Raw genomic sequence first — 12,071 nt, forward strand, 5'->3', positions numbered from 1 at the left:
ATTGCCAAGTTCCTCTTTGCAAACCCACCTGCTGGTCTTGAAAGGGGAGGGATGACCAGCAACCTCAAAGGTACAGCTCTTACCTCTCCGAAGCCACCTTTGCCCAGAACTCGGAACTCATAGAAGTATTTGTCAGTCACTGGCTGCTTCTCAAAAACTTTCCATTGGAGGAATTTGTCATAGAAGGGGCTGGCCTGGAAGTCCTGAAAGGGCTTGCCTTGGAGGAAGAGTTTGGTTTCCTCCTTGGCCAGCTGCACGATGTTCTCATAGTCCTTCTCAGTGGCTGCCTGGCACTTGCTGGCCAAATCAGAGCTCATGAAACCCAGATAGTTTTTGGAGCCTGTCTTAAGAAAGTTGGTGATCATATTCTCCATGGTACTGCTCTTGACACTGTCCTCTGCCAACTCCCAGTTTGATACCTCATCCAGGAAGTCCCTAGCTACCAAATGCTCAGGCACTGTCTCTAAGAAGTCTCTGAAGAATCTCTTGCCGATGGGCTGCTGCTCACAGATGCTCTCATAATCAATAACGATGGACTGTCTAGCGTCTTTACACTGGTCAGCCTTGGGCAGTGAGAGGCTCTTACGTCTCTTTTGCATCTCCTTGGTGTCTCCATCTCCACTCTTCCTGGCCTGCAGATAGGCTGTGTTGGCAATCAGGTTGTCAAGCCCCCCCATGTCACACATCTTGGCAAGCTCTTGGGGTGGCAGAGCCCAGCTGAGACAAAAAGAGGAACTGTCCCAAGAGCTATGCTGCAGCTGCCCTGCACTCCTCCCTGCTGGTGGTGTGTGTGGGCTTCTGAAACACACCAGAGAGACTTTTGCATTAAATACCTCTGAAGGATTTTCACTAAGTACCTTTAGGTATACGCACCATTTGTGGAAAGTGACTGGTAAGAGGTTTCTCTGTAAGGAGCTTTGAGTTTGCTATCTATAGCTGAGGGATGACATCCCAGGCAAACCTTCTCACTAGCAGCACCAAAGAAACGCAGTTTGCCTGGTGCTTCTCTGAACAGGCCCCGATAACCTCTACATGCAGTGTCCCTGGCTGCTGAGAAGATGTGAAGATTCCTGTTTGTAATACATGCACACTCCAAACTCAGTGGCACTCTGGCCAGTCAGAGGACAGCATCTTAGCTCCCTTGCTCATGACACAGTGAACACCACTGTACAAAGAATTAGGTAAGATGGGATTTGTTTTTACAAAAAGCTTTTATCACAAATCTTCCATGCCTGGAACAGAACCTGACATAGACTAACACGAGCTTTTAATTACTCAATCCAGTCCTTGAGCACCCCCACTTCCAAAACTCAAATTATGCTTAACAACAATGGCTCTGGACTGCAGATATCTTGTGCAAACCTTGATACCTTACACTGTTCCCTTTGAAGGAACAGAAATCGGATTACGCGAAGAAGAGGCTAAGAACTGCGCTGCTCTAAAAATAATGATCCCTATATACAAAAAAGCATAGAATTCTGATCTCCTCTCCCACACACAGAAAAAAGAAACACTCCTCAAATGACTGGCCAAATCTTGCCAAGACAGTTCCATATGATACGGTGGTCTCAATTTATTTTCTCTGCTAAGCTTGTATCATGACAAGTGGCAGGACAAGAAGGTGGCAACAGCCTATGCCTGAGGTGGCATCAACAAAGGGACAAAGCTGATTACAATCAAGTGAAGCCAAAATCCACCTGACTTCACTCACTTGCTGCCTAGCAGGAAATCTGTGCCCCACTTTTTTCCAAAAGAATAAAAATGATGTGTGGGACTTACCACGTTAAGCCCCTGCTAAAAAGCTCTTTGACATAAGGAAGGTATCGAAGGAGCAGGAAATGCAGTTCCATGTTTTTTCCAGTAGCAACAGGGTCAAGCTACTCAAAGAGAGTTTCCTTTTCCTTTTTTCACTGTTATATTCAGAGCAAATTGAAGAGCTGAATCATGAAAAACAAGTGCTAAACACTAGAAGTAACAACAGGCACTGCTCAGACTTAGAGTAAGTGCTCTGCCCTTCTCAGCTGCTTTTTGTTAACTCTACTACCCTACCACTATGCAGTGTTTCATTTTCACCAGCTTAATCCTCTGCCTGCATTGAATCCATTTGACATGTAATTCATGTTTATACACTACAAAATTACATTATAGGTGTGTTTTTCTAGCTGAGATTGAGAGGATGATCCACTGCAGAGTGCCAGTGTGCAAAACGTGGTGTAATTGTACAGCAGAGTATTTGGAAGTCATGCTTGCTGCAGTAATTGCTAATTCTGCCAGGTGAATTGCAAGCATGGGACAGAAGAGGGTTACAGAAATGGCTAAATAACACAGCCAGCAGAGTAAAGAAATTTGAAAAAATAGTCCAAGGAAGAAATGTGGAATTTTGCTGGTGGCTTTCCTGAAAATGATGCCCACAGCAGCAGCAGCATATTCCAATTACATCCTGAGAACAGAAAGGCAAGAAAGGAAGTAACAAAAGCTTTAATTTCAGGTCCTAAAATTCAGCAGGATCTTTTTTGCCCTTAGCAAAAACATCACCATAGCTCAAATTTAGAGTTTAACACGATGAATGGCTGGTAGTTGGAGCCCCGAGAGTGAACTCAAGCCTATACCTAACTATTGATACTATCATGTCTAAACAAATCAAGAAAATACCTAATATTTATGGTACTTGCACAAGAAAGACAATCCACAGCTTGAAAAATCATTTTGCCCTCATGATTAGAGTCTTTCCTGATTTCTACAGAACATGAACTTTCTCTAAAAGAAGTCAACTTAATTAAAAAAAAAAAAAAAAGCGAAGGCAGTAAGATATTTGGACACAGATTCACTACTCAAGCTACTTTTCAGGGACGACTCTAGCTACATTTGCCAAATTATCCAGATTTGCCCAGCATTTATTAAAGAGTGGAAAAGAATACCTCAGCATTAACCTATTGGCTGATAACAGCTATTTAAGTTAATGTTGCTTTCTCATAAAACAGCGTGTTTGTGTGAGAAGCAAAACTAACTGATTTTGCATACATAGGGCCTGAACAAATTTAGTACTAAGAGTGGGTATTTATTAAGAACTAGGTGAATGGGATACCAGGAAGGAAAGCGTATGATTTGGAGTACAAGAAAGTTTCTCTGGCACAGGTATCTCTACTGACATTCGTATCTGCTCTGTGCAGAGCTCTCTGCAAAAATGGGATGCAAGTTAGTGTTCTCTGAATCAGAGAAATAATATGCAAAGACTTTAAAATCATTCCCCTATATTCCATCTCTAACTACTGGTCAACAGGATACTCAATAATGTATTTCTCTTATGTTCTTTCTCGGTAAAGGCACTTGCCTGTACAAATCAGTGAAGCCAGAGATAATGAATCTGTAATTTAACTGTTAGGCTGTCCAGTTGGGATACAACAGAGATTCAAATTCCTGATAGAGCATGCAAATATTTTTTCCCAAAACTAAAATATATATCCTATAAAATAAACTAAGGTTATCTAATCAACGAATTTGGAAAAATAAGACAAAATAAAATTGTTTTTTTTTTTTTTTTTAAGAGAGACTCATGCAAACTAACAGGTGGTTCTACATTTTAGCATGTAATATTCGTTCTGGAGATTTTGTACAAAACTTAAAGATTAACATTATAACAAAACTATATAAATATAGGCCAATGTATCCATCACATTAAGAGTACATATTGAAGATCCTCAGCTATTGATAGCCACAAAGAAACTAAAGCTGTCCTCCCACACTTTCTTCCCACGTCAGCAGTAAGGCGACTCAGTGAATTTAAGTATTCACAGTTTTTTTCTTTACAGTTAGTGAAATGAAAATCTTGTGAGTTGACTGTAAGTCTTCTAGTGCAACAAGAAGGAAACAGGATGACTACACTTTACCTGTATGATGACAAACTTTCTAATGCCACATTAATTTAGCAATGACCTACATTAAGCTATCTTAACAATAAGGCAGTTTACATCCATCTCCATTAAACTGAAAAGCTTCATTCAGCTTCTTTGAAATACTTCACAGAATTAAACAGTATTCCTCCAAATAGCATCTTACTTGAACAAGTAATGTTTTGCAGTTGCCTATATCTATCTCAAAGGCAAAATTTCACATGAGTATCTGAACAGCTGTATAGTACAGTACTGCAGACAGACCTTTTAGAGTCATCTGCTTTTAATGTCTGACACTATCCTATTTCTGTTTTCACATAACTTTCTTAAATTTTAGCTATTTGCAAAGAAAATGTCCATACTCAATATCTGATAATTCCAGTCAAAAACAGTTGTATCAAGTCAAAGAGACTAAAAAAAAACCCAATACCCTTTTCTTGTGTTAAAATTTTACAGGGTCCTTTTCTCTGAACAACTTTACTTATTAAACTCATGCTTTGAAGGAGGACATGGAACCTCTACTCAGCACTTGTTAAGCCTCACCTGGAATACTTGTGTCCAGTTTTGGTCCTCCAAATTCAAGAGAGACATTGAAAAATATACAGAGTCCAGCAAGGGTTAGATAACTTGACATATGAAACGAGGTTGAAAGAAATTGGTTTATTCAGCCTAGGAAAGAGAGAGCTTGTGTGTGTGTGTGTGTGTGGGGGGGATCTAATCTCAGTCTATCAATACTTAAAAAGCAGATGCTTTTTAAGATGAAGATGCAGGTACTCTCTTCAAAAGGATGCACGATGATAGGACAGGAGGCAATGGGCAAAAGTTGATTCAGGGCAAATTCCTTCTGGATATAAGAAAAAGATTTTTCACCATGAGAACAATTACATACTGGAATAGCTGGCCCAGACAGCAGTAGAATCTCTCTCCCTGGGAGGGACTTGGCTTGACATGGCCCCAGACAGCCTAATCTAAGGCCTCGCTTTCAGCAAAACTTGAACTGGATGGTCTCCTCTGGTCCCTTCCAAGCTAGATTTTTCTATGATTCTCATCTATTTCAAAGATTTATCTCTTTCAAAGTGAACTGAGCATACCTGGTTTCTATCCTATGAAAATTTCTTCAGATTTAACACAGGTAGAAGAAAGAAGGCAGGCCGGCTGCTTCAATTTCAACATCTAGCATCCCTAACATTTCATTGGCATTAGGACCTGTGGTAGGCGGCATTTAGGAAGACTTCTCTGCAATTTTAATTTTCAGTTGTTAATAGTCATGCATGTGACATATGTGAACTGAAAGCAGAGTGAAAATTACTTTGGTACTCTCCATGAACCCAAGCAAAATGAACAAAGAAATTCTCTGATGTGACTAGATGCAACTAAAAGAGGTTAGAGGATAGAACCAGGGACCAAATTTTGGCAGAGAAAATAGGTGCTAAATATAGTTTAACTTCTATGGCTAAATATTACTTCTACATCTAACAAGATTTTCTTTTCTCATCATGTTAGGAAAGAATCCTCTTACACAAACAGAAAAAGTGAAGATGAAACAGGCCACAGCAACCTAAAAGCTATAGGTACTTCGTTATTATCAACCTTTCTTGCATTTGGTTTAATTTTTCAGGAAGACCTCATCTGGGATATTAACAACTGATGTGATACACTGCAACAGTGACATGATAGGGAATTTTTGTGGTTTCTCTTAGCATACAATGAGACTTGTTACATGAGCTAGATTTAAAACATTCAAAACTTTTTAAAAGCAAGAAAGTAAGTAGTAGACAAAAGCACATTAAACTCTCCACATACACGTGATGAAACAATCCAAGATTTCCATTGGAATTATTTTATACAATGATGTTACACCTCTTAAATAAACTTAAAATAAACAGAACTAGCTAGAAATACCTCTGTTGAGAAATGTATAAACCTTAAACACTTAAGTTGATTATTTTGTAGTAAACAATGATGTGCATATAATTATTGTTTCAAATCTGCCCAGGTTTATTAACCATTTTATTAAGTTTGAATTCGTTTCAGACCTGAAGTAGTAATTCAACCTCTCTATTACTTATAAAAATACCCACAGCATACGTTCAGATTAATAAAAAATCCCTCAGCATATATTCAGATTAATAGTAATTACTCTGGATATTTAGGGAAAAGATAAACAGAAAGTCAGAGGCAAGCAGTTAAATATATGTAATAAAAAACACAGGACTGGTAACAGAAAGAAGATATTTTGACAATTTCCATGACAATGAAACAATGCCTTCTCCTACTCCCCAAAACAAGCCTTGTATCAGATAAAATGATGATAAAGAAATTTCTGTAACAGACTTGATGAAATAACAATTTATTATAATATATTTTTGCTAGATTTAATAAGTACCTGCACTCCTTGAGATATCTAAATTGTCAGTTTTGCTTGCTTTCTAGATTAGTCAACTGACCAGCAAAATTGTTTACATCACTAGTTAACTGATATCGAAGATGTGTCATTGTACCAGAAGTCTCTGGATTAAAAAAGCGTATTTCCATGACCTTTAACAGAAATATAAATAAAAAATTATTAATGTGGTTAAATTTTAATACTATGGTTGTAAAAATCATGTACAGAATATTATACAGCAACAGATTTTGAGATACAGCAAAACAAAATTTTCTGAAGTCATAAAGAAAACCTAAATGAGAAATTTATAGTATAGTCTGAAGGAAAAAACAAATAATAAATGCTTCACATACTATTCATTTTAGATTAAAAACCAAAATATTTTCTAACAAACCTCACTGACTGTGGTTCTGTAGGCAATATCATTTAGACAACAGTTCCTTTTTTCTGAAGATGAGCTATACAATATATTAGACTTTCAAACAAGGTCTTCCTTTTGAATTAATTCCTTTCTCTAACCAAAAACATTAGACTGTATTTGGGGTACAATCTGCACAAACACATTTCTATGTTCTGATACAGATACAGTTAACACTCAGATTGTAATAGACACGTTTGTTAACATAGTGTCTCTTTTCAGTTGTGGAAAGAACTGCAGTAAGACTGACCATTGCCTCCTAATACAGCAAAGACTGCACAATCAAACCACTCCATTATTGCAGCAGATAAACCAAATAAACTGTTCCATGACTGGCCTGTTCCATTCTTTTGTATGAGCATATGGCATATGACATACACTATTTCAACAAGTTCCACAGAAAAAAAAAACTTCCAGTGTTTTTATTTGCCTATTCTCTGGACTACCCAGTCCTGCTGGCAGAGGGGACAACGATTATTCTGTTTCACCCACAAGGACATGCAGCAGTTGTGGAAGGAATGATTGCATTCTCCCCAGACCACTGAAAGAAATGAGAAAATGTTCCAGTTAAAGTCTTAAACAGACATCTAACCAACATTTATAGCAATGTCCAAACTATCATTCTCAGATGTTTATAGATATTGCAAGCTTATAGGATATTTAGATAGAAAATGTATCATCAGTGCTTTATCCACTCAGATTGAATTATTACTGTCATTCTTATGACACTTCTCAGCTCACTCTCACCAGTCTTTGCATTTATTTCCAAATGAAAAGAAATACATATATTCTCATCTTCTTGTACAGCTCTGTGATTTGTATAAACATATTTATCTTTCTGACCAGGAACAAGTGCAACTATCTGGCTAAGTTTTATTCACTTTACTGCCCCAGTAGCAAAATGTAGCCAATGCTCTACTAGCTATCACAACAGAGCCTATTACCAAATTCTTATCTGAAATGTAATGTTTAAACTTAAATGTGTGATAAGAAGGCACATTTGACATAGTATATAGCCTCAAACTGGGATCTCAGAGCAGAAGTTGTTCACAGGATACAGTTACTTCAACATACCAAAAGCATCACCTATTTTCCATCTACCCTTGAATAGTACTAGTCACTTTGCTTTTTTCCACTCTTAGTTAGCAGTAACGGAACATAGGGGTGGCAATCAAAGGAGTGTTATAAATTGTTTTGTTTTTTAATCTCTCCTCGATTATCTTAAATAGGACACCTGTCAAGCCAACTACATGTTCTGGAACAGGTAATTCATGTTCTGGTTAGTAAAACAATCATAAAAAAATAACAATGGGTTGAGGCAATGTACCTTAATACAGAAAGAAGCAGGGTGTGGAGAGGTTTACCACTGGGTTTAAAAGTCAACTTAAAGTTGTGAAGCAAAGGTTATGAGAAAATAGCATACATGCTAACAGATTAGTTGCAAATTTGAAGATGTTTTGTTCTACATCACATCTGAAGTGAATACTAATGTTATTAGTGCTCAAAAATAAACAATAAAGCGAAAGCATTACTAATGTAAAACAACGATAGACTGCAGAATTAAAACCCAGTTTACTTTTGAGGTTTGATAAAATTAGTATTCCCTTCAAACTTTAAAATGCACCCTACTGAGAAAAAAGCTTCAGTTGAAAGACAAGCAAATGAAATCACTACATACCAACACAATCTTCTTGTTTGTTTTCAGCTTGACATCTAAGACAGGCATCTAAAAGTAAACAAGAACAAAACTCAATTTGATGCTCAGGATACTGTCTCAAGAATAGTTTATCAGAGGAAAACATAAACTCCAGAACCGATTTACATAGGTAAAAATCATATTTTGCTATCTGATTCAAGTCCATTAAAATTAAACTACCCTCCCCCCTAAAATTTAAAATAGTGCACGATACAATGAAATACATATCTGCAAGAGATCAAAAGGACTACAAACTGTTTGAAAAGTTTTGTTTATTTTCCATTGCTTCACTATTTTCATAACTTCTGCTGAAAAAAGCCTTCATTTTGCAGATATGACAACCAGATTTACACCAAGGCACCCAGGCATATTAAGACCAGGGCAAGTGCATAGCCAAACCCTAATTACAGGACTTTGTTTTTCAGATGTCAACATCTCCTTTTAAGGAAATCGTTCAAAATTTTGATTTCTTTTAGCTTCTACATCTCTCACACCCCCACCTACTACTACCATCTTTTTTATATGGTTGTTTTCCTTAAAGAATACCTGCATATAATTTTCACAATACCGACATATGTACACAAACTATTTTCAAACACTGATCAGCCTAGTAATATAAATGAAGAGATAAATAGAGAAAATATCTAACTAAAAATATTTATCTTCTTTGTAGACTCCAGTCTCTTTGGCTACAGGTCTGGATGACACATTCAGGATTACAGATATAGTAGCGGCAGCTTCCAGGCTTTGTACTGGGCCACACAAATACAGAGGAAGCATGCCTTCGTTTCTCCTTTGCTCCAACGTGGACTGCCATAGACATACATGCACAGACTGTGCACAACAGAAAGTGTCCAACTATTAAAGCAGCATACACAGTGCAAACACATCTCCTCCAAAGAAGAGGCTATCGCTTAGACAAAAGCATCCCATGGGTGGATTTGGCCTGCAGGTCACCAGTTGGAACGTATTTTTCCAAAAGACAGAGAAGTAACATGATACAGGACCTTCAGTTTGAATATTTCTGCTTTCTCTACCAGATACTGCAGAGTGCTTTTCTTTTGGATTGACCTGCCCAGATAGTCCTCATTTTTCAGGTAATGCAGAAGGAAGAACATCGAAACTTTTAGGTAGTTGTCCTTTCCTCACTAAGATAAAAGAAAAGTAGTAAGTAAAGTTTCCTCTTGTCTATTATTATAATTCCACAGCATCTAGGGGCCAAACTGCTTCAATTTACAATATGGCACATCAAAACAAACTGATCTGGAGTCGCATCAATATGCTGGTAGTAAGCTGCAGGGGGCTAGTAGCTGCTGTGAAAGCAGCTTACCTATCCCAGGTCTAGATTTAGAGTTTCAGCTAGAGACATTGCTGAGAACACAAATCACTAAACCTATACCAATGCCAGCTGCCCCCATTCCTGCATCGCAACCCTAAGGGTGTCAGTCCGTGAGAGGTTAACCGAATTAAGTGAGTGCTGCTGCAATCCTTCCCTTTCCAGGCGACACCTCTGCATTGCTGCTTCTTTCCCTTGTGCTTCTGTTATCCTTGAAGCCCAAGTTGGTTTAAGGAATTAAACCAGTAAAGAAAATTAGGCAGCTCACACCTCCTTCCCCTGCAAAAACAAGCAAACCAACCTTGAACATGTGGAGCCAGCTCAAGTCTTTCACAGCCTCCAACCAAAGGTTACTGCAGATGCAGTGGCTCTACAGGAGCCAGACCACATCTGGCAGGAGTCAACATTAAATTGTTGAAGTTGGGAATAATGAAGTTTCCCATTCAAAAAATCTGGTTTGCGCTATATTTAAAAAGTGAGTATCAGATTTCTCTGCTAATTTCAGAATAAAAATACTCCCTTAGCCTAATTATGAAAAATTATAAATAAACAATTTTTAAACTTTTCTTAAAATATCTGGATGACTTTTTGTTTGAAAGCTTTTTATAGTCCCCTATGACAGGAACGATTGTTTCTGTAACAATCGTGAGTAATCAGCCGAAGCTGCCTCTCCAATAGTTGTTTTCTTATAAATCATAGCATAATAACAGCTAGAAGAGGGAAATTCATTCTTCAAACTACGGTTTACTTTCAGCAGATGAAGCCGATTTCATAGTCCCAGGCTGGTCTCTGTTCACCACCTGAAAGCAGGCATGAAACCTCTCCTGAACATGCTCACACAAGAGGCCGGTCTCCCACCACTTCAGCCCGGGCTGTGTCTCTTTTGCTCGAGCACACCAACACGCTCTTCCCATTCCAATGAACGCTCAGTAAAAACATATATACAAGAAGTGGCTGCAGTGTAGCTTTTGCCTAGTTTCTGTCACGCCCAGATCAGGCCAGGCCAGACCAGAGCGTTTCTGCTACGCCCAGACCAGGCCGGAGCAGCGGCGCCTTGCTGCCCAGCCCTGTGAGGTGGCCGGGCAGCGGGTTCCCCGTCCTGCCCCAGTGCAGCCCCTCGCCGCAGACCCACTGAGGACCCGCCGGGGCAGCTGTGTCGGGGATGACTCAGCACAGAGGCCAAAACTGCTGCGGATACACAGCAGAAAAGGGCATTTGTGGAATTTCCGGAGATCCAAAGTGAATGGAAAGAGGTCAGAAAACACTAGTGCCAGTCAAGGATGAGGGCTGCTCTCAAACTCTCCTGGTTTCCAAAATAGCTAAACTGTTATTTTTCAGTGCGTTCGCGTATGCTAAGTTCACCAGTAACGAGTGCGCTCGGGCAAAAGCGTGGCAGGCTCCGGGTTAAGCGCTGAAAGACGAGCTAGCGCGCTACCGCTACGCCGGCGCGGCCCCAACCCGCGGCGGCCCGGGCTCGCTGCGCCTGCCGACGGGCGGCCGGCGGGGGCGGCGCGCGGGGCCGCGGGGGGAGGGGCGCCAGCGGCGGGCCGGGCCCGGTCCGGTCCGCGGCCGAGGTTCGGCCGGGGCGGCCGCCCAGCGCCGGGCACCCGGGGCGCCCCGCCGCGAGAGGCAGCGGCCGGGCGGCCCCGCGCGGGCGGGGCGGGCGCCGCCGCCCCCTCCTCACCGCCAGCCCCGCGGCGGGGGCGGCGGCCATGGCGCGGCGGGCCGGGCCGGGCCCGGCGCTGGCGCTTACCCATGACCTGGACGCGGCAAATGGCGCAGGTGTCGCACTCCACGTCCCAGCTCCACATGGCCACCGCGTTCCACTTCTTCAGCGAAAACATCTTGTCGGTGGCGCCCGCCTTGGAGCCCGCGGAGCCCGCGTGCGAGTGGGGGGCGCCGGGCTCGTCCCCGTCCTCCACATCGGCCATGGCGGAGGGGCGGCACCTCCCGGCGGCGGCGGAACGGGGCCGCAGCGCCGCCCCGCGGCGGCGGCCGGGGCGCCGTTAACGTGACGGCGGAGCGAGGGCGGGAGGGCGCCAGGCCGCGGTCGCAGCTGCCGAAGCTCCGGTAACCGGACCAAAAGTCGTGTTACGCAGGGGTGATCCCGCACAGGGGAAGCGGTGAGCTGGCAAGAGCTGCGAAGCGCTAGGACTAAAAACCTGCAGGGGAGTTTTAAACGGCTGCTTACATTCAAAAAGAATAGCATAATCATTTCTCTGTGCATTCACAGGTACACGTGTATATTAAACTATTTACATACAACTTTACATACATACATACAACTATACGAGTCTTCAAAACCAGTTTCAGAGTGTGGATAAGAACAAAGCAAGTAATATGCA

The 12,071-nt window shown here is 41.2% G+C and overlaps 2 protein-coding genes across 2 annotated transcripts in view; both read right to left on the bottom strand.

Annotated features, from left to right (window-relative positions):
- The window catches only part of GRK7 (G protein-coupled receptor kinase 7), a 28,394-nt gene extending 22,672 nt beyond the window's left edge, over window positions 1–5,722 (bottom strand). The window contains exon 1 of the mRNA XM_026101693.2: window positions 84–5,722. Coding sequence (XP_025957478.2) covers window positions 84–686 — 603 coding nt within the window. The 5' untranslated portion in view covers window positions 687–5,722. The remainder of the gene's footprint in view (window positions 1–83) is intronic.
- Window positions 5,723–6,224: 502 nt separating this feature from the next.
- On the bottom strand, window positions 6,225–11,716 carry RNF7 (ring finger protein 7). The gene is made up of 3 exons (XM_026101695.2): window positions 11,480–11,716; window positions 8,373–8,420; window positions 6,225–7,235 (listed from the first exon to the last, which is right to left on the bottom strand). The coding sequence occupies exons 1-3, from the start codon at window positions 11,655–11,657 to the stop codon at window positions 7,117–7,119; spliced, it is 345 nt and encodes a 114-aa protein (XP_025957480.1). The 5' UTR covers window positions 11,658–11,716; the 3' UTR covers window positions 6,225–7,116.
- Between the last annotated feature and the right edge of the window lie 355 nt (window positions 11,717–12,071).

The sequence above is a fragment of the Dromaius novaehollandiae genome, chromosome 9 (genome assembly GCF_036370855.1).
Source record: "Dromaius novaehollandiae isolate bDroNov1 chromosome 9, bDroNov1.hap1, whole genome shotgun sequence".
Classification (NCBI taxonomy): Eukaryota; Metazoa; Chordata; class Aves; order Casuariiformes; family Dromaiidae; genus Dromaius; species Dromaius novaehollandiae.